At 39.7% G+C, this 24,203-nt stretch overlaps 1 protein-coding gene across 6 annotated transcripts in view; it reads left to right on the plus strand.

The window, feature by feature from the left end:
* LOC143034575 (uncharacterized) overlaps positions 1-24,203 on the plus strand; it is a 51,870-nt gene that overhangs the window by 24,280 nt on the left and 3,387 nt on the right. For 5 of the 6 annotated variants that reach the window (XM_076200833.1, XM_076200831.1, XM_076200829.1 and 2 more), the window contains exons 5-9: positions 2,957-3,361; positions 3,490-3,691; positions 8,166-8,271; positions 11,036-11,288; positions 16,196-16,312. In XM_076200833.1, coding sequence (XP_076056948.1) covers positions 2,957-3,361; positions 3,490-3,691; positions 8,166-8,271; positions 11,036-11,288; positions 16,196-16,312 — 1,083 coding nt within the window. The remainder of the gene's footprint in view (positions 1-2,956; positions 3,362-3,489; positions 3,692-8,165; positions 8,272-11,035; positions 11,289-16,195; positions 16,313-24,203) is intronic. The other variant, XM_076200832.1, reaches the window with a different exon arrangement.

The raw sequence follows: 24,203 nt of genomic DNA on the forward strand, positions 1-24,203 counted from the left end.
TCACGTTGTTGTGAAAAAAAATTACACACACAGCCGCAGAATTTTTATCGTAGGCCGTAGATAATGCGCACTACCGGATAATGCTCGCCCCCCATTTTTAGGCCCTTCCAACGGAAAAAAGTCGTGCACTATACGCCGGAAAATACGGTATTATTATTCCTCCTCCTCCTCCTACTATTTTGAATTTGATTCATTTGTCATATTATTATTATTAATATTATTATTCCGCTTCTCCTCCCCCCCCCCCATGGTTGAAATGTTGTATAAAGCCTTTCCTTTCCTTCCTTAAAATGTGCCTTTGCCCAACAAATTGAAATACAACTCATTGCAGTACATTTATATGATCCTCTTACATAGTTATGACACAAGGAATAGTTGGAAAAATTTTGCAATTAATATATTTTTATAAAAAAAAAATTACATGACTTTAGACCAAATAAATACATCAGATAATTGAAACAATATAAAAATCCTGTCACAGGGTACCAAGCAACTTTGAAAAATGGAACATGGGACCACATATGCCCAAGATGTGTATGATTTTGCATTGATTCATTAGTAAGTGTAGCTGGTTTATCATGTAATAAAACTATCCCATTTGGCAAAAGAAAAGAGATTTTAATATTCAGCACTGTTTCCATGCAGTATGATTTGAGGCATGCGCAATTCTCGGCTCCAGGGGTTAAGTGGGCCTGGCAGTATATCAGGATTTGTTATCCTTCAGACCATAAATATGATGTGAAAGTATCATGTTTTTATCAATAATTTTTGGCTACCCTCCATGTAGGGGGAAAAAGCCTTTGGTATATGTATGTATGATCAATAATTTGAACAGTTTTATGAATTTTTGGTTGATAATAGCTGGATTAGTAATGTAATTTATGGTGTTAATTTTGTTTCTTGGATTATTGCTATATGAATGTTGTGTTCATGTAAATGAACCAGACCTGGATGTTTGTGGTTCTGTCAATTTATTTGTAGTGTGTTTTTAGGTGCATGTGTTGTGTGTCTGTTACAGTTCCAGTTCTGTGTGCACTGGTTTGAGTGTGAAAGTGTTGTGCAGGTTAAATGAACCGATAGTGGTGTGTGTTGCACATTATGGATGTGTACGTATTTTACAGGGCTAGTTCATGTGGGGCAGATGTAAGGGCTTAGGCTGGTTTCTTTGTTATTGGCCAATAGGAGAGCTGAAAGGGCAGGTGCTGGAGCACTGACCTTATGTGAAAAAAAATCCAGGAATATAAGAGGAGGGAGATAGTTTAGTTTTGTGGGAGGGTAGATAGTGATCTGGACCCAGCTTGGAGACATGATGGTTGCACCTCCCTTTGGGAAGGTGTGCCAATTTGGCATCAGGTGCAGAATTTGAGTGCTCGTTATTTGCCCACATGTCCACTACCCTGCCTCCATTGACCTGCTCCACAGGGCAACAGTGGGTATGTCAGACATGGTAGCTGCAATACATGCATATTCAGATATGCACATACACACAGCAACTTGAGAAGGAATGGAAAAAAGACCATGAAAAGGATAAGGTATCTGTTAAGGAAATTGTTCAGTAACAAATGCAGGAGAATGCTAAGGAAACAGTTATTCAGGTAATCAAGGAGAAGGAAAATTTGGTGAGAGAAACAGAAGATGTACAATTTTCCGTACAGATGTGTAAATGTATGGACTATAGCCCAAATGGGAAACATACGAGTTTGAACTCTATAGTGTGAAAGACAGACAGAGAGAGAGTGGAAGATAGGATCACATAAGCATTGGTCATTTCTTGAACGCTACAAGTCGGTAAAGTACTTGCCAGGGAAGTTCCAAATTAAAAGAAACCTGTCATAGTAATGGATTTGAAAGAAACCAGTATTAACCCCTTCCATACGGTGCCGCACACGTAGGCGTCATGGACTTAGATCTCGGTGGCAGCAACCAATGCCAGCCGTACGACGTGTCGTAATAATACTCGCATCATAAAATATAGTCACCGCTTATATCGATCGTTCTCTCTTCACCCGTGAATTTTGATAACCATAGAAAATGCGATTACAAAAGAATTAGAAAGAATGTCATTATGGAGGGGAGACTACAATAAATATAATCAAGACGCCGATATGGCAGCCTCGCGAATACACTCGCTCCCCATGACGCCTACGTGTGCGGCCCCGTATGGAAGGGGTTAATTGTTAGATGGAATGGAAGGAATTTGATTTTTAGAAGATAAGTGCATGATCAGATTTAAGACAAGGTTTGGTTAAGTGATTACATATGTAATGGAGTGCACCTGTGAAAAATCAAATTGATGTTGCTTATCTCTCTATTTCTCTTTCCTTTATCTCCTCTCCCTCTCTCCCTCCACCTCACTCTCCCATCTCTTTCCCTTCTCATACTCCTTTGCATACTCTGTGTATATATATAAATATATATATATGTATATATATATATATATATAAATATATAAACAAATAATATATATATATATATATATACATATATATATATATATGTATTTATCTATATATTTATATATATGTATTATTTATATATGTATGCAGAAAAACGCTAGGAAAATAACAGAAACGAGACCGAGCACTTTCGTATATTCAGACATTTTGAAAATGTCTGAATAGATGAAAGCGCTCGGTCTCGTTTCTGTTATTTTCCTAGTGGTTTCTCTGCTTACTAGAATCACGCAGTCAAGTGATTTCTTCTCCATATGTGTGTGTGTGTGTGTGTGTATATATATATATATATATATTCATATATATATATGTATGTATGTATATGTATGTATATATATATATGTGTGTATATGTATATATATGTATACACACACACACACACACACACACACACACACACACACACACACACACACACACACACACACACACATACACACATACTGTATATATTTATTTATGAAAATTTTACGTAGTAAGTAGTCATATCCATTGTATTTCAGAAAAGACGTTCAGCATCCCTGGAAAGTAACAAGGCCTCCAGTAGTTTTGGAAGCAGCAGTGGTAACTCCTCTGCTTCTAACTACTCCGTATACTCTTCACACTCATCGCACAATGCTGTATCACCACACTCATTCCCAACTAGTAAAGCTGACAGTGCAGTGAATGGAAAGGCACGGACTCAAGATGTGTTGAACACCACGGTGTCATCAGCCGTAAGCGCAACAAATTATGTTCAAACTTCGTATGGCCTTCCCATGGCACAGAATTCGGTCGTATCGTCTTTGCCTTATGGAAGTCATCAACTAGACGAACTGCACCCCAGCATTTCTCCTGTTCAGCGTGTCGATGCCAATTCTAATTCAATCAGAAGTCCATTTGATATGAGGACGAATGACGTGAGAAATGCAAGTAGTATTGATATTATTTCTTGTTCTTACTTTGTGCTGGTTATTATTATGGTACTTAATTTGGTGTTGGTATGAATGTGGTCACCTAAAGTTACAATATATTCTAGAATAATGGATCATAACAGGAATTACTGTTACAGCCACCTTCAATGCTCAAGAATTGTGACGTTTGTGGGGAACAATTTGACGATTGGAAGCACGAAGCCCGAGCTTTATTTTGTGGTCATATCTTCTGCTCAGATTGTCTTGTATCTATAACTGAACGTTCACTCATCAAATGTCCGCGATGCTCCATGCCTACTCAGCTTGCTGACGGAGGAATATCAGGTATGTTTTGTGGTTCTTCCTCGAGAATTGTTTGGATATGGAGTTGACTGAAATGTTTACTTTCATACAAGGGAATGTATCACTTAGTGTAGTTTATGAACATTTTCATATAAAGAAGAAAGAAGGTGAATGCTTAGTTCATTGAGGACCTGAGGTCTCCAGCAAAAGAGAACTGGGGCAACATTAATTAGATAGTTTAGTTCCCAGGTGAAAGGGATTAAAGTATGACTTTCAGGTATTTTAATGAAATTCAGAGACTTATGTATATCATGTTTTTTGAGCATCCATTCCCTGTTAACTCATTCACATCGCAGTAGCCGTTACTAACCAGGACCAATGATGAGGGTTAGGTGGACATTATTCATCTCACAGCTACCCATCTTCAAATCACCTGTATTTGCATCAGGGGGGGGGGGGTACAGTGTCCAGACTAAGCACTTCAGTTCCATTTCTACCTTTTCTCATAAGTAGAGCTCATAATTGGCAATTGCTCTGCTGCTGCTACTTCCACTCTCCCTACCCCAATATCCATCCTTATGGAACTGTATAGTGAAAGCCGTCAGGATCAGTCTTCCACATTGTTCATTGGCCCAATTCATGCCAATGACTGGTCAACTAATTTTGTGTCTGTATATATATATATATATATATATATATATATATATATATATATATATATGTATGTATGTATGTATGTATGTATATATACATACATATACCAAGGCTTTTTCCCCCTTACAAGGGAGGTAGCCAAAAAGGAAAAGGCATAAAATCATTCCCACCCATTCCATCGCGGAACACACTCCACACCCCTCCACCCTCCCACTCATCTTAGCACCTCCTGGATGACAGGTCATCCCTGCACCCTGTCCACTGCCCTGGGTCAGAAGCAGTGTCGCAAGACACAGCACATCCACAGCAAGGCCGCTGCATTAAATCAGCGACCCCCCCCTCTCCGTCCCCCCACGCATAAAAGAAGACGGGGAGAAATCCCTTTGGGCTGCGTCAAAATTTGCTCACACATACTACGTCACCCCCCATCTCCATCCCATATATATATATATATATATATATATATATATATATATATATATATATATATATATATATATATATATATATATATATATATATATATATATATATATATATATATAAGGACACTTAAACCATTATATACACAAGCACTTCAGTACAACTCAAATTCTCACGCACAGCATCGGCTGCCATATATAATTTGCATTACACCACTCACATTATAAAACATAAAGTCACTGTATATTACTTGATCTCTTTTACTCAGAGTAATAAACACAGAAAACATGATCAAACAAGTTCAGAGAAACCGGGGGTAACTCATGTACAACTACAAAAAAATATGTTATCAAGACACCAATATCTTAGTGCACCCACTCACACCTCATGACACCTATATAGGTGTCAACGTACCAAAGTGGTCAAACCACTATGCACACTTAAACCAAATACAGTTTTTCAGTTATCCAACTTAATACTGCTGTTTGCTCAAAATCAAGGTTGTGTATGTGTTGATTAAGTGGGTACGTGGAACCTCTCAGACATAGGAGAGCTGATCTTAACCTTTATCATACGATGATGCTGATGTTGGCGTCTTGAGACACTAGTATTTACCTAGTTGTACTTTACGGGAAGGGGAGCTATGCTCGTGGTGTCCTGTCTTCATATCTCATTTTATCTAAACTATTTTTAAATTCATGTATTGTTTTTGCACACACCACTTTCTCATCTAACTTGTTCCAACTGAGTGGGTACACGAGGATGCTGGCATTGGTGTCTTGATTATGTTTATTTTGTAGTTATAGCAAAGTGACCCCCGTATTCTATGAACAGGCTTGATCACGTTTTCTGTGATCATCAACCTTCTGGATGAAGGAAAACGAGCATTCGAGCTGTAACTTTATATTTCATAATGCGCATATTGTGGTGTGTCATTGAATCATTGTACATCAAGCAACCTGAGACTGCTTGAGTGTTTGATTATTATTGAAGTGGTTAAGAGTGAGATTGATAGTATACATTACATTCACACCACAATACTGCTCTTTGACTTTTTTTATCTTTTTTATTTATTTATTTATTTATTTATATATATATTTTTTTATTATTATTTTTTTTTTGTGTGTCTTGGTTAGATTTTGTAGCAATAGCTAAGTGAACCCCGAATTCTTTGAACTGGTTTGATCACTTTTTCTGTGGTTATAATTACTCAGAGTGAAAGAGAGCAAGTAATACTGCAGTGACTTTATATTTTATACAACAAGTAGTGTGATGCATTGTCGTTAGATATCTGATGCTGCGCACGAGTATTTGACTTGTATTGAAGAGGTTAAATAAGAAGGAAAAGGAGTACAAGAAGCTGAGGAGGGGGAAAGTGGGAGGAAGTGAAGGACAGGGTAGAACTAAGAGAGGAAGAGGAATGGGGACATTTCGAGGAAGGAATCACAAAGTGTGCAAATGTAGTATGTGTAACAAGGAGGATGGGAGGAGGTAGAAGGAAGGGTAGTGAATGGTGGGATGATGAAACAAAGAATGTTGCAGAAGAGAAGAATTGAGCATTCACAGATTGGTTGTAAATAAGACGAGAGAAACTTGTTGGTACAAAAGAAAAAAGAAGAGAAGTAAAACATAAGATAAAGGAGGCAAAAAGGAGAGTAGATGTGAAATGGGGGAAGAGTATGACAGAAAATTTTGAAAGTAATAAAAAGTTTTGAAAGGAAATTAAAGAGGAGTGGGAGGTAAACCTAGTAGAAAAAAAAAGTTAAAAGGTGCAGATGGAGAGATGATAATAGAAGAGACAGTGGTAAGAGGAAGATGGGCAAAGTATTAAAGGGAGTTTCTAAAAGTGGTGGAGAGGATTAGGAGAGGAACAGAGGGAGTAATTGGTGATGAACCTTACACACACACACACACGACCCCAACTCCCTGCCCACGAGAATTGGAGTAATGACTTGCAGTGCAGCGATACTGAAATTACTTAGGCATTGGGCAGGATTCAAACCCAGACTGTCGTAGTGGCAGCCAGGAACTCTAAAACCACTGCACCATCGAGTGTGTGTGTGTGTGTGTGTGTTTGTATTTTTACCTAGTTGTATTATATGAGAAGGGAGCTATGCTCGAAATGACCTGTCTTTGTATCTTTCAGCATCAGGTTTGTTCGTAATTTCTTGTATAGTATTTGCGCATTGTTGCTTCATCCAATTTATTCCAAATATCCACCACTGTGTGGGAAGCCATTCTTTTTCATATCTCTTCTATAACTATCCTTTTTGAGTTTCTTTTCATGTCCTTTTTTTTTTCTCTTATCCCACTTTAATAAGTCATCTCTGTCTAAGACTTCCGTCCCTTTCATAATTCTGTAAATAGTCAGTAGATCTCCTTTCTCTTCTTTGTTCCAGGGTTGGTAGTTCCAATTTGGACAATCTTTGTATGCCAATTTGGAGAGTGTTGGTGCTATCTTTGTTGTTGCTCTTTGTATTCTTTCTTATTTCTTTATATTCTTTTTAGCACTGGGTGTCCGTTGTTTCACAGCATACTCCAATCTTGGTCTCGTAAGTGTAACTAATATTTTCTTTACCATTTCCTCATCCAAGTAATCAAAGGCCACTTTCATTGATCTAGTAAATTGAAAGTTTCTTTGACTATTTTGTTGATATGCTTGTCTGGTGACATGTCTTTGCTGATAATTACTCCTAGGTCCCTTTCTGAGCTAACTTTAATTTCCTTTGTACCAATTTTATATTGGCTGAATATTCTATTTTTACTTTTTCCAAACTCCATTATACTACATTTCTTGACGTTGAAGTTCACTTCCCATTTTTGACTCCATTCCAAGACTTTATCCAGGTCTTTCTGTAGTGATTCACAGTCTTCCTCAGTACTTTCTTTAGTAGTTTTGCATCATCTGCAAAGAAGTTCATGTAACATTCCACACCTTCATCCATGTCAGTTATATATATGGCAAACATAATCGGAGCCAATATCGATCCTTTTGGAACTCCACTTATCATTACTTCCCAGGTCGAGTATTTGTCTCTAAGTACTACCCTCATTTTTTTCCCCGGTTAAGAAATCTTCCATCCATTCCAATAACTTTCCTTGAATACCACCTATTGATTTAATTTTTCTCAATAGTTTTTTGTGTGGTAATTTATCAAATGGTTTTTGTAGATCTCGGAAAGCACAATCCACTCATCCATCCTTTTCTTGCATTATTTCTATTAGTCTTGAGTAGAAGCAAATCAAGTTGGTGGCATATGATCTTCTTAGTCTAAATCCAAATTGTGTTGGATTCAGTATATATATATATATATATATTTGTATATGAAATGAATGTTGTTTCATATGTATATAGTTCAGAAAGGATTTTACTGAAAATTATGTAAGTGAATATCTTTTATTTCACTGTACTGAATTAAAAAAAAAAATTTACTTGCAGGTCTGTCCAGTTTGTCTTCGGAAACGTTTAGAAAATATTATCCCATGGACAGCGGAATTTCCTTACAATCATTAGCAGTGGGTGCACCAGTAGCAGACAAGCAAAGGTGATTTGTGAGTCAGCAATTATTTATTTATTATTATTATTATTTTTTTTTAGCAATTATTTATTATTATTATTATTATTATTTTTTTGTTGATGTAATTTGGTGTATGGGGAAGGCTTTATTATTTTAGAAGTCATACAGTGAGGAAGATTGTGAGAAAGAGATGTTGAGTGTACTTACACAGTTGTAGTATACCACACTGGTATTGACAACATGGTAATATGCAGCCAATGCTCTAACAGGAATGATGCAATTCTTAGTACTATAACTGCCCTTTCTATATGCTGTTCCTATGAAAGTACCCTTTACCATTTTTATGACTCGGCCTTGTCCTATACTTTGGTGGTGGTAGAATTATGCCACTTTTATTTGTTTATTTTTTTATCCGCAAATTACTATAGATACTGGTACTTGGGGGCAAATGTGGCAGGAAAGGGAGGAGTGGAGGTGGAGGTAGAATGTAGATAGAAAGAAACAAGTGAATGCCTTGGAGGGATTAAAAAATGTAATGAGAAATAGATATTTGGGAATGGATGCTAAGAGATGTATGAAAGGGTGGTTATTCTGATGGCACTGTATGGGGGCAGAAACATGGAACATGAGGGAGAAAGAAAGTTTAAATGTGTTTGAGATGAAATGTCTGAGAAGTATGATAGGGATTACTAGGCTGGATAGAGTGAGAAACAAGGAGGTGAGGAGGAGAGTGGTGATGGAAAAGGGAGTTGGGAGATAGAGTTGCTGAAGGAGTATTGGGATGATTTGGACTTAAGGAAAGAATGAGCGAAGAAAGATTAGTAAAAGAAGTACGGAAACCAGAGGTGGATATAGTCAACATGAGGGGATAACCAAGGAGGTGATTGATGGATGGAGTAAAAGGGACATTGGGAAAGAGGGGAATGTCTGTTGAGGAAGGAAGGAAGGGAGAAGATAGCGGTGAATGAAGAATGGTTGTGTATGAATGATACTGTGATTCATGAAAGGGAGTTGGTAGGGGATGGGGGGGGAGGAGTTAGGGAGTATGAGTGAATGATATTTTGATGCAGCCCAAAGGAATTTCTCTCCTTTTTTTCTCTTTTTCTGCATGAAGGGGTGGAGAGGGGGGGGTCACCAATTAAAGAAGTGGATGTACTGTGGATAACTGTGTCTTGCTACATTGCTTCTGACTCAGGGCATTGGGCAAGATGCAGGGATGACCCGTCATTCAGGAGGAGCCAAGAAAAGAGGGAGGGAGGGAAGGATGGTGAATGGGAATGGAGTATGTGGGGATAAAGTGGGTGGGAGTGGATTTATGCCTTTGACCTTGGCTATCTCCCTTGTAAGTGGGGGATATATATAGATATATATATATATACATAAATATATATATATATATATATATATATATATATATATATATATATATATATATATATATATATATATATACATACATACATACATACATACATACATATACCAAGGCTTTTTCCCCCATACAAGGGAGGTAGCCAAAAAGGAAAAGGCATAAAATCATTCCCACCTATTCCATCCCTGAATACACTCTACACCCCTCCACCCTCCCTCTTATCTTAGCACCTCCTGGATGACGGGTCATCCCTGCACCATGTCCACTGCCCTGGGTCAGAAGCAGTGTCGCAAGACACAGCACATCCACAGCTAGGCCGCTTCATTAAATGTACATAACCAAAGAAAATGCGATCAAGGCTGTTCACAAAATAATGGGATCACTTGCCTACAACTACAAAATAGATATAATCAGGACACCAGCGCCAGCATCCACGTGTACTCACTTGCGCCTCATGACACCTATGTATGCATCATTGTATTCAAAGTAGCAAGACACAGCACATCTGTAGCCCAACAGCTGAATATTGTTTACCTCTGCTGCTTCATTACATAGTGACCGTCCCTCTTTCTTTGTTCACACACAAGTAATTGGAGAAAATAAGGAGAAATCTCTATGGGCCACATCAGTTTATCAACCATTCTCCACTTGTACCTTTCTCTTGCCTTCTCCCTTCCCTGCTCAACAAATATTCCCCAATACCCAAACCTCTCTTCACCCAATCCATCCATCCATCCATCTCATTTTGGTAGTCTATCCTCATTCTTTCCATGTGCCCATTCCGTCCTTGATCATCCCTATCAACTAGCTCCCTTTTGGTCCATATCAGTCACTCAACCCTGCCCTGGATCAAGGGTGGGTAACCTTTTTAAGTGTGGGTTCCAAAATCAGCAAAATCTTTGCTATAAAATTTTCTTGTGTGTCAACAGAGTAAAATTATAGGCCCATATATGAGTATGGGGCCCCTCCCCTCACCTTCTAGGGTACCAATCTGCTGCCCAGTGCAGCATATGGTTACCAGTATTCATGCAAATTAAGTCGGAGATTTGTTAGTTATTCTCTTTTAAGGTAAGCTCTGGGTATTGGATGTCGAATTTTTTTTTTGTTAGTGTGCCAATTTTTGTATGTATGTCATGGGATGCCCACCTCTCCACTAGGTCTTGAAGGAGTACTACAGAGTGTATGGTATATGTACATGCATACGTATACCAAAGGTTTTCTCCCCTTTACGAGGAAGGTAGCCAAAATCAAAAGGCATAAATCCACTTGCACCCATTTCATCCCCACATACTCCACTCCCATTCACCACCCCTCCCTCCCTCCCTCGTTTCTTGGGCCCTTCTGGATGACAGGTTATCCCTGGTATATGTAGCTGTAATGAAATAATTAAATTATAGATATTTTGTGGCTTTGTTGCAGGTTGCCCAGTATGGAATCCAAGGTATGTTGTACTTGTTTAAAGACGCAACCAACACCTATGTGTGAACGAGATGGCCACAAGGTTATGAGGTCCAGTCAAGCACCAGCTGTCCTGACCAAGATGTTGGACATTGAACTTGAAACCTCACTTGAGAAATTACGGGATACTATGTCCTTGACAGTGAATATGAGGGAGAGAATGGAATTAACTCTTAAAAGTGTAGAAAGATTTGCTGAGGAATTGAAAGCCAAGGTAAGCTTGTAAATGCTGATTTCAAGAAGTAGGTAAATCTTGTTTTTGTAGAGAATGTTTTGTCTTTACTGTGTTCTTGAACTTTATTGATTTATAAGCATTTTCTATTTGATAAATTTGAATTGTGTGATGCTGGTTAGTTCATGCTATTAATGCTGATTTTGCCTTGTCATTGTTAAAGTGATGATTGTTGTTATTGTAGAATTACTAGTGTTTATTTTATGTCATGATAATTTAGTGGAATGATCCCATGCAATAAGTCATATTTTGAGATGTTGGGTTAGATTAGAATGTAAACCAGAAATTGAATTAGCATTAGATTATGTTTAAATGTTGATTTATGTATGGATAGCTTTAGGTACTTGGGTGCAAATGTGGTGGGAAAGGGATGAATGGGGAGGATGTAGAATGTAGATTGAGAAAAGTAAGTAGCCTTGGGGGATTAAAAACTAATGAGAAATAGATATTTGGAAATGGATGAAAGAGGAGATTGTATGAAGGAATGATTGTGCTGACAGCACTGTCTTGGGTAGAAACATGAAACATAAGAGAGGAAGAGAGAAAGCAGGGGTGGAAAGGGAGTTGGGAGATAGGGTTAATGAATGGGATGGTTTTAACACATGGAAAGAATGCGTGAAGAAAGATTAGTAAAAGAGCTATGGAAGGCAGAGGTGGAGGGAGTGAACATGAGGGAGTGACCAAGAAAGAGATTGATGGATGGGGGTAAAAGGGGCATTGGGAAAGGGGAATGTCTGTTGAGGAAGAAAGGGAGAAGACAGAAGATAAGGGTGAGTGGAGAATGGTTGTGTATGGATGATGCTATGATGCATGGAAGGGAGTGGGTGGGTAATGGGGCAGTGAGGGAGTATGTGTGAATGATATTTTGATGCAGCCTGAAGGGATTTCTCCCCATCTTTTCTTTTTCTGCATGAGGGGACAGAGAGGGGGTTGCCGATTAAGTGAAGCGGCCTTGCTGTGGATGTGCTGTGTCTTGCCGCACTGTTTCCGACCTAGGGCAGTGGGTGAGATACAGGGATGAACTGTCTTCCAGGAGGAGCCAAGAAAAGAGGGGGGGAGTGGATTATGTGGGAATGAAATGGGTGGGAGTGGATTTATGCCTTTTGACTGGCTACCTCCATTATAAATGGGGAAAATACCTTCCCTGCATCCTGCCTACTGCCCTGGATCAGAATCAGTATCACAAGACACAGCACATCTACATCAAGGCCACTTTGTTAAATTGGTGACCCCCCCACTCTCCATCCCCTCATGCAGAAATGGAGAAAACAGGGAGAAATCCCTTCAGGCTGTGTCAACTTATTTTTCACACATACTCCCCAGTCCCATCTCCCGCCCACTCCCCCTCATGCATCACAGCATCATCCATACACAACCATTCACCATTCACCTCTATCTTCTGTCCTCTCCTGGCCTTCCTCAACAGACATTCCCCACTTTCCCAATGCCCCTTTTACCCCATCCATCCATCTCGTCCTTGGTTGCTCCTTCATGTTCACTCCCTCCACATCTGCCTTCCATACCTCTTTTACTAATCTTTCTTTACTCATTCTTTCCATGTGTCCAAACCATCCCAATACTCTGTCATCAACCCTATCTCCCAACTCCCTTTCCACCCCATGTTCTCCTCCTCACTTTCTCATTATCACTCTATCCAGCCTAGGAACCCCAATCATACTTCTCAGGCACCTTATCTCAAATACATTCAAACTCCTCTCTTATGTTCCATGTTTCTGCCTCATACAGTGCTGTCGGCACAATCCCTCCTTCATACGGTCTCTTCTTTTTATATTTATTTTATATTTACATTGGGGACAGTAATTGAGAGATATTGGCTTGGCAAGACACTTTGCCAAATGTGTGATCAAATAGTTGTGGTGTGAATCTAGTTTCACTACTATATTTGCTTTTTTTTATAGGAAAGTGATTTTGAATTTCGTAAATGTGATTAATTTAATTTTGAGAGTAAAGTTCCCTGTTTATATGTTAAGTTGTATTATTATTATTATTATTATTATTATTATTATCATCATTATCATCATTATCATCATCATTATCTTATCACTGTTGATGTAATTCTTTTGATTGTGTATGTACAGCCCAGAGCAACTAATGAAAAGCATAAAGTATTGTTATAATTATGTTCTGTATGCATCTTCATAAACTTTGCTGTTTGGCCAAAATCCATGCTGTGTATATGTAATTCATTTATTTGTATATTTTGTTTCAGGCATGTTTGATATTATGATGAATAATTTTGCAGTTGCATGTGAAGAGCTTATTTTGGTCATGCTAGTGAACAAAAACTGCATACATGAATATTTTGTGTGCACTGAGATCTAATAATATTGTGATGTTTCAGGCACTTTTGACCAACTAATTAATTATTCGCTTTAGTTATTCCCTTGTAAGAGCGGAAAATCCCTTGATATATGTATTGATTCAGAATTATGATCTAGATTAAGTAGCCATAATATATTGGTGGCCGTAACTAATACGTTTGATTATTTAAAAGGGAAATTTTTTAAATTGGGTAGCTAATTCAATTTCCATAAAAAAAAAAAAAAAAAAAAAAAAAAAAAAAATATATATATATATTAATATATATATAAATATATATATATATATATATATATAATATATATATATAATATATATATATATTAATATATAATAATAATAAAATTATATACATATATTAATGCCAGAGAAGAAGCATACATACTTGTATACATATATTTATATAGATATTTATATATAGTTTGATTACTATATATATATTATTGCCTCGATATATATATCAGTATATATATATTCCCCTCCCCCCTCTATATAGTATATATAGCAACACCCGAGACCACTCTCCCCCTGGCGATCCGACGAGCAACGGTGATGAAGGTTTGAATGGACCCAGAGAAGCTCTCTCATTCTCGTCCTCTTTCCCCCTCCCTCTCAATCCTTCATCCTCTTATTCAGAATTACTCTCTTCCCCTCCCCTCTCTCTTCCCCCTTCTCTCCTCTCGTTCCCCCTGCCCCCTCCTCTCTTCCCCCCTCCATCCTCTCTTTCCCCCTCCCCTCCTCTCTTCCCCCTCCCTTCCTCTCTTTCCCCCTCCCCTACTCTCTTTCCCCCTCCCCTCCTCTCTTCCCCCTCCCCTCCTCTCTTTCCCCCTCCCCTCCTCTCTTCCCCCTCCCCTCCTCTCTTCCCCCTCCCCTCCTCTCTTCCCCCTCCCCTCCTCTCTTCCCCCTCCCCTCCTCTCTTTCCCCTCTCCTCTTACCACACCTCTCTCCTCCTCCTCTCTCCCCCCTCCCCTCCTCTCTCCCCCCTCCCCACCTCTCTCCCCCCTCCCCTCTCTTCCCCCTCCACTCCTCTCTTCCCCCTCCACTCCTCTCTTCTTTATCCCAACTTCTCCCCCTCCCCTCCTCTCTTATTTATCCCAACTTCCCCCCCTCCCCTCCTCTCTCCCCCTACCCTCCTCTCTCCCCTCCCCTCCTCTCTCCCTCCTCTCTCCCCTCCTCTCTCCCTCCCTCCCCTCTCCCCTCTCCTCCTCTCCCCTCCCCCTCCTCTCTCCCCTCCCCTCCTCTCCCCTCCCCTCTTCCTCTCTCCCCTCCCCTCCTCTCTCCCCTACACTCTCCCCTTTCTCTCCCCTTCTCTCCCTTTCCTCTCTCCCCTCTCCTCTCTCCCCCTCCTCTCTTCCTCTCCTTCTCTCTCCCCTTCCCTCTCTCCTCTCTCCCCTCCCTTCCTCTCTCCCCCTTCCCTTCTGTCTCTCCCTTCCCTCCTCTCTCCCCCTTCCCTCCTGTCTCTCCCTTCCCTCCTCTCTCCCCCTTCTCTTTCCTCCCTCCTCTCCCCCTTCCCTCCTCTCTCCCCCTTACCTCCTATCTCCCCCTTCCCTCCTCTCTTCCCCATACCAAGTCACTGTTCTCTTGGTATGTCAGAGCTGAGTTCGAGTCCTTGGCTTTACTATGTATTAGTTTCCGCATATGTCTCAGTTGAGTGCATTGTCAGTCTCGATAGTGATGACATGGAATTAAAGTGAAAAAGTTAATGTGGTTGAAAAAAGATTAATATCTGTACTGGGGACCATTCAGTGTGTGTATGTGTGGGTGTATATATGTATATATGTATATATATATATATATATAAGGTTTGGATTTTTATTGGTCAGTGAGGGCTGATGTTTGTGTGTGGCAGAAAGTAATAGGAAGTGAATATTTACTAGTAGTTAGCTCTCCTAATGTTAAAGTGGAATGAATCTAATTGAAGTTGATAGGGGAAACTTGGGCCTTGTCAGGCGACTGAGTGTCATCCAAATTGAGGTGAGTGGGTTGACAGTTTTTTTAAATGAGCAGCATGGAAATTGATTGTGTTGTCCATCTTTAGGTTCACCTGAAGTAGGTGCTTGTTGATCATTGTTTATGCATGCATGTATGTATGTATGTATATGTAAGATTTGTCATCCAGAAAAAGAAATTCAATTAGTTTTCAGGTTTCCATATTCTATGGGCTTTGGCTTGTGTAAATTAACATATTTTCATATTTTCAGAATCCATTTATGTTATTTAATGTGTTTTTTATGGTATTCATATAGAGACATTGTGTATGTATACACATTTTTTATCATTGTGTAATAATCTGTATGTATTCATTTTGAAACATTATTTATGTGTACACATTTTTTCATTTTTGTATTTGTGTAATAGTCTGTAGTTATTCATTTTGAAACATTATTTATGCATACATATTCTCTTGTCTCAGTATTTGTATAATAATATGTAGGTATTCATTTTGAAACACTGTTTATGTATATACACTTTTTCATCTTTTGTATTTGTGTAATAATCTGTAATTAATTATTGACCCTTCTCTTCATGAAACATCCTTACTCCTACAGATTGAGGAACAGGTATTTGAAGAAGCTTTGTTACATTCCTTTTTAAAGGGCCTAAATGTAATCATGAATAAGCCATCAGATCGGCCATTGTCTGAGATTCTCGATGACTCGGAATTGGTAAGTTTTTCTTTTTCTTCTTTTTTTTTCTGAGAACTGTCAGGTTTCTTGAAGGCAAAATTCTCGTGTCGGGAAGATACAGTGGACAGTTTTAAGTAATTGGGATCATATGTGGCATTGAAGAGATGGGTTGGTGTGAAGGAGAAATTTAGAAAAAAAAAAAAAAAAAGAGGTAAATACCACGTGAGGACGGAGGCTTTATTAGTACGACATTTCACTTGTTAGAGCTTTTTCAAGTAGGTTGTCGTAATACACGTGACTGAGATTAGATATGAACTGGGGGAATGGGGTGGGGGAAGGAGAGAGGAAGGGAGGTATGGGGGAGGAGTCACTGTATATTAGGAAATGTTAACCCCTTCCATACGGTGCCGCACACGTAGGCGTCATGGACTTAGATCTCGGTGGCAGCAACCAATGCCAGCCGTACGACGTGTCGTAATAATACTCGCATCATAAAATATAGTCACCGCTTATATCGATCGTTCTCTCTTCACCCGTGAATTTTGATAACCATAGAAAATGCGATTACAAAAGAATTAGAAAGAATGTCATTATGGAGGGGCGACTACAATAAATATAATCAAGACGCCGATATGGCAGCCTCGCGAATACACTCGCTCCCCATGACGCCTACGTGTGCGGCACCGTATGGAAGGGGTTAAGGAGAAGGTGGACCAAATGTCTGGGAACAGGAAAGGTTAAGATGGAACAATTGTCTGTGTGAAGGACATTAGCTCGCCACCGAGGAACTAAAGGAAGAAGAAAATAAGATGGGTAAAAGTCTAGTGGGCAGGATTTTGGAGGCCAACTAGGGATAGACTTGTCAGCAACACTTTCATAGCAATAAAAGAGGCAAATGAATGTATTGGTGGAATGGAAAGTGTTGTGTGAAGTAGTTATTTGGGGATGACTGCAAAGAGGAAGTTGTGTGAAGGAAAAATCATATCTGTAGTACAGTACAGAGCAGCATTTCTCAATCTTTTTACCTTTGCGTAACCTTTAATATAAATTGCATGTCTCAAGGAACTCTTGCGAAAAAAAAAACGCATATACCATATCTTTCTCATTTTATTTTCATTGTACACTCATACCTCGATTTAACGGACCTCACTTTAACGGATTTCGGATGCAACGTACAAAATCTGTAGCTTCCGGATCGTCCGGAGCGACCGGACGTGGTCCGATGTTTCCGCAGTTGACCGCCAGATGACCTATGGTCGCTTTGTTTACAACTGTGCTGGAACACGTGGAGCTGTTTGGTCCGTGTTTTTCGACCTTTTTGGCCCTGTTTTGTGTGTTGTTTGTGAAATAATTCAACAGTTTTTTTTAACCATGGCACCTGTACATCCTGTAGAAAAGAGGAAAAGAGTCAATTTAACAGTATCACAGAAGCTTGAGTTGATTAAAAAGTTGGAAAGTGGAATGTCGGTGAAGCAGGTGTGTGATGAATATGCACTTCACTCCGGGCCAAAATCTCGCGTGCAGCATTAGCCAGACGTACGATGTTGCGTCATAATACTCGCATCATAAAAAATAGTCACCGCTTATATAGATCGTTCTCTCTTTCACCCGTGAATTTTGATAACCATAAAAAATGTGATGAAGACAGTTTAGAGAGTATGTCATTACGCAGGGGCAACTACAATAAATATAATCAAGACACCGATATGGCAGCCTTGCATATCCACTTGCTCCTTATGCCGCCTACGTAGGCAGCTCCGTATGGAAGAGGATATGGAGTAAAGAAACAAATTGTGTCTGATATTCGTAAACAAAAGGCAGCTTACCCAATATTCACTGAAGTATTCGGTTGATGAAAATTTTGGACTTGGTACTCTTGGGGTGAAAATTTTGGGCCAGATCCCAGGTATTTACACTAACAGATTGGATAGTGTGCTTAAGTAAAAGTACCGTACTGTATTCATTCCTCATTTTTTCGTAACGTTATCGTTGAAATACAGTAGTATTGGAAACTTTGGACAATTGGGTATATCGGACCGGTGTTCCCCCCTTTTAGTCCATTAAATCGAGGCATGAGGGTAATAATAGGTAAGATAGGATGATGTCTAAATTATATTATTTCAATAACCAAGAATATGTCATGCGTGTATATTACGTATATGAAATTAAATAAAAAATCAAAAGTGCATTTGCTTATCAGCTTATCTCGTTTTTTCTCGCGGAACCCTTTGGGACCTTTTGCGGAACCTTAGGGTTCCGGGGAACCCTGGTTGAGAAATGCTGGTATAGAACCTACACTTGAAATGGGAAGCAGGATGGAAACTGCCCCATGGTCAGTTGGTAACTATACTAGCTCCCCTACTAGTGAGGAGGGTGTATAGGATACCAAGATGAAAGAAAAAGAAAACCATCAAAAAGGCAGATGAACTCGAAGTCATTGGCCATCCATCCCCATTACAGATCACTAAACCATTTGTTTTGTATGAATGGCATTCCTGTAGGGTCGGAAGATGGGACTTCAGGAGGCTGAGTAATGCCCCAATGTTGTGGTTGCACTAAGGTGTTTTCCCTGGGACCAGCATCATGCCTCTTTTGTCCTCTGTTCAAGCCAGGAGAGGTAGCCCCTCATGGCTCTGAGAGGCTGGACTGCTTGACTTGAATCTTTGGATTAGGCATACCATGAATTGAACAGCCAACACTGCATGATCTGAGGTTGTTTTATCTTGGTGTCAAGAAAGTGTGTGCATATTCTTTTCTATGACCCCTGAGACTATTGGGTTGATATGTGTAGTGTGGTTCTTGGGCTCGCTGGTGGGGGTGGGGGCATGAAAGGGCAAATCGTATATATTTGTACATTGCAAACAATACTTGGTACTTGTGGTGGGGGCAGGTTTATATAAACCTGCCCTGTCAAAATTACCAAGACTGCTGTGTGGGTTTCTTGAGGTGTTGCAAATTAGGCACAAGCATGTCAAGGCTGAGGTTGAGCCTCCAGTGGGTTCCTCATGTGGATACCTAGAATATTGGTGTTGCTGTAACCATTGTTGACTAGTGGAGCAGGTGTTCTAGTTCCATATACACATCCTTCCAGGACAAACAGTGGGAGCAGGAATTCCTGACTGAGGTGCTGATGGTGAAATGCAGGTAGCATCTAGGGCACTTGCTATTACCATTGCAACAGTCCAGTAGCTTGGTGTACACTGTCATTCTGAATCCTGTGTTTTTGTTGCTGTCGTTCCCTAGACGCTCTAGCTAAGCCGTCCCAACTCCCTGAGGAGTGCCATGGTTGGAACGGGGTTTTCACACAAGTCCTTGATAGAGTGTATATTGTGTTGTTTACGTATGTGATTGCATGAAATGCAGTCTTCCATATGTGTTGTATAGTATGGGGTGAAGTGTTGCATCCTTGGCAGTTGTCTCCAATGCGATCATTCACCTCTTTTTGGAAAAGTATAGGAAAATCAAATATTAGTTAACCACTTCCATACGGTGACGCCAACGTAGGCGTCATGAGGAGCAAGTGGGTACGCGATGATGCCGACGTCGGCGTCTTGATTATATTTATTGTAGTCGTACCTACGTAACCTCCATTCTCTCTAAACTGGCTTCATCATATTTTCTATGGTTATCAAAATTCACGGGTGAAAGAGAACGAACGATTGAGCACTGACTTTATTTTTTATAATGCGATTATTATGATGCAACATTGCACGTCGGGCAGCTAATGCTGCGACGTGCGATGTGCCCCGGAGTGAAGAGGTTAATCATTTGCCATAGTTCGGGAATGGTGGTGTAGTGAAGTTGCACATTTTGTCACTTAGAGATTGTGGTCAGTGAGAGGTGGTCATGCATGGGTGAGCTACAGGGAAATTTTCTACTACATTTTCTCTAGGAGGTGCCAAGATAGGAGGGAGGGAGGAGGGTGGAGGGGAGTGGAATATATGGGAAATGAAATGGGTGGGAGTTATTTCTATGCCTTTTTCTTTTTGGCTACCCCCCGTGTAAGGGGGAAAAAGCCTTTGGTGTATGTATGTACATTCTTTTTTACACTTTTTCACACTTAGTTTCCCACCACTGCCATTTGATTTGTCCACTTTCTCATATTTACATAGGAATTTTTTTTGGTGTAAGTTATCTTAAATCTTACACCACGAGAAGGAATGGTTTTTGTGTAAGTTATCTTTAATCTTACGCCATGAGAATTTGGCTGTATTTACACCAAGCAAATCAAATCGATTCAATTCATGAAGAATCAGCATGATTCATGAATCGTGTTGATTCGCCACACTAGTTTCAATGTAATCGTTTATTACACCGAGCAAATAGTCAATTCAAATCATGTCAGTTCGCCTGGTGTAACGAACGGTTACATTGAAACTAGTGTGGCGAATCAACACGATTCATGAATCGTGTTGATTCTTCATGAATTGAATTGATTTGATTCGCTCGGTGTAAATGCAGCCTTAGGGGCTTGTGACTGACTTGGCCCTTCCGTGATATCTAAGGAGAATTAAGGGATGGCTGGGTAGGTCTAGTGTAGGTCTAGTGGTCCAAACTTCATTTTCAGACATAAGGGAGTGAAATATAGGCTTCACATCGTATAATGTATGTCGCAGTTACACGGTTACACGATGTTCATCATATGATGTGTCACAGTTTACAGGTTAAAACCCTCCCATCCTTAACCTGTACAGCATCAATGGCATTAATTTAATGCTTGAGCATTAATGGTGTTAATTTAATGCTGCAATAGTTGCCATAGCAGCTGCTAGCTAACAAACTGGCTTGGGTGAGCTATGTGGTTTCCATACATCTCCACAGGACATGGCAAATGTACACAGGTTGAACCTTTGCAAATCCAGTTATATAGAATTTTGATGAGTTGTAAATAACAAGTTATAAATTACGTTATAAATTACACCACATCTAGGAGGTGTTAAGATGGGAGGGAGGGTGGAGGGGTGTGGAGTGTTTTCAGGGATGAAATGGGTGGGAATGTTTTTGTGCCTTGTCCTTTTTGGCTACCCCCCTGGTAAGGGGGAAAAGAGCCTTGGTATATGTATGTATGTATGTATAAATTACAAGTGTCCAGAACATTTTGGACGCTAATGTATACATACATATATATATATATATATATATATATATATATAATATAGATATGTATATGTAAGTATAGAATATTAGAATGTTATGAATGACTTACTTTTGTTATGAAAAGACTTGGTCTTTGAATAACTTGGTTTAGAAGTGCTGAAGGTGATTTAGGTGCTCTGGTGTTTTTTTTTTTTTTTTTTTTCTCATGGCATGGAAATAGGGGAGGAGTGGGTTAGATATAGAAAAGATAAAAAAAAAAAAAAAAAAAATACACACATAGTGGTAGATGTCTGGAACAAATTGGACAAAAACACCATACAAGAATTTAAGAACAAACTAGATGTTGGGAGACGCAGGCGCAAAGACGGGTCACCATGAACATAGCTCCCCTTCCTGTATAATACAACTAGGTAAATACATTATGGACTATTTGTGGCGCACAAATACAAGTATTTTGTTTGACCATTGGTAACTGCACGCTGTACTGGGTGATGGATTAAGGGTGTGGGAGGTGAAGAGAGGGTGGTCCATATTCATATGTAGGCCTATAATTTGTTGGCATGAGAGTGAATTTTGTATCAGATTTGGCTGAAAATCTTAACACTTAAAACTTAATACTTTACACTTAAAAACACTTAAAAGATTGCCCACCCTGGATGTAGGGGGATTGAAAATTATTCACATCCCCAAACCCCTTGTGAATATAAAGGGTCATGTGTATTTACCTCTATTGTAGTATAGATTATGCACCTTAATCTCTCCCACTAATTTACACACATATACCAAAGGCTTTTCCCCCCTACATGGGGGATAGCCAAAAAGAAAAAGGCATAGAAACCACTCCCACCCATTCCATTTCCTATATATTCCACTCCCCTCCACCCTCCTCCCTCCCTCCCATCTTGGCACCTCCTGGATGACGGGTCATCCCTACATCCTCCCCACTTTATTATCACATTCACCTCATCCAGGCTCACTGCTTTTCTGCATTCCAGTTTTCTAGTACACAATTTTATTTTATTTTTTTATTTTTATTTTTATTTTTTTTTAGGCCCCTCTACTCCATAGTCGGAAATGTACTGGTTTTGCATCCTATTCATGAGTTCGGGTTCTGCACTTTCCTCCTGATTCTTAACAGTGACTATTGCCAATCCTAGCTATTCAAACACAGAGGGTAAAGGTGACAACTTCAGTCACAGTCCTTCTGGCATATTCTCCTCACCACCCTGTCTCCATATGCTTTACATTCCACCTTTTCAAAGCATTGTTTCAGTTTCCTGTCATTTTGTGTGCTAAGCAGTTATACAGATTACTTCTTCCACCTTAATCATCAACTCTCATTCCTTTTTAACTGTCTTCCATCATTATTTATCCTACTCTCATCATTTTCTTTGCATTTCTCATTTCACACACGTTTCTAGAAAAGCCCATTACCACTTTAAAGCCCTCAGATCTGTGTCCAGCCCCCCTTCTTTCGTAATTTTTATTCTTGCATTATACCACCTTCTATCTTGTTCCATTTCTACATACATATACCAAAGGCTTTTTCCCCCTTACACGAGGGGTAGCCAAAAAGAAAAAGGCATAGAAATCACTCCCACCCATTTCATTTCCCATATATTCCACTCCCCTCCACCCTCCTCCCTCCCTCCTATCTTGGCACCTCCTGGATGATGGGTCATCCCTGCATCCTGTCCACTGCCCTGGGTCAGAAGCAGTGCCGCAAGACACTAAAAGCCTATTACTACTTTAAAACCCTCAGATCCGTGCCCCCCCCCCCCATCTTTCGTAATTCTTATTCTTGCATCATACCACCTTCTATCATGTTTAATTTCTACGTCTTTTAAATTCTTTTTTGCTCCAGCCATAGTTCATGTTTCAGTATTTTCTCTCCGTTTTTCTAGTTCCTTATTCATACATACATACATATACCAAGGCTTTTTCCCCCTTACAAGGGAGGTAGCCAAAAAGGGAAAGGCATAAAATCACTTCCACCCATTCCATACCTGAATACACTACACATCCCTCCAGTTCCTTATTCACCAGTCAATAACTCTCCTTATCATTGCAACCCTTCTATATCACGTACGTCTTGAGCCATATATGTCCTTGTCACTTTTAACTCCTCCTGCACTTCCTCCTATTCAGTTCCTGCATCATTCTGGTCATCCTGCTTCACAATACAGTGAGTCCTCCTTATACGGTAATTCTTTATCTGGTAAATTCACAGTTACGGTATTTGGTAATTACTACCCTCGATTCTATTTATGGTAAGAAAAATTCACCGATACAGTATCCGCTTGTGTTTTGAAGAGGAAAGAGCAGGGAGAAGGTATGTCTGTCATATCCTATTATTACATGTTATAATGGGTTCGGTATACGGTAATTTCAATTTGCGGTAAGGTTTTCAGGAATGCATATGTACCGTGTAACGAGGACTTACTGTACATCTTTTATGTGCTCTAGCCATCTCATTATTCCGTTTTACTCTCTCTTCTCCTTATTCTTACTTTCTTCCATTCATGCCAACACTTTCCTCATCACTTTCACTTGTGTCAGTAGAAGATATTGCCGCTAAAAGATACTGCCCCACACAACGCTCATCCAATTTCTCTTCCTCCACAACTTTCGTGTTGCAACAACACGATCAGTCGTAGTTCTTACATCTTCACTGTCATGGTTCATGTGCCAAGTTTGTCTCACTGAATGGTAGAGGATTACCCCCCACAATGGTGACACCCTTTACAAAATTTATTCTGGCTAATACGAGAGAAATTTAATCGACGAAGGGATACCTGGGGACACAAATGTGGTCTTAAGACCCCATTCGTCC

The sequence above is a fragment of the Oratosquilla oratoria genome, chromosome 17 (genome assembly GCF_046742065.1).
Source record: "Oratosquilla oratoria isolate Oo_2021 chromosome 17, ASM4674206v1, whole genome shotgun sequence".
Classification (NCBI taxonomy): domain Eukaryota; kingdom Metazoa; phylum Arthropoda; class Malacostraca; order Stomatopoda; family Squillidae; genus Oratosquilla; species Oratosquilla oratoria.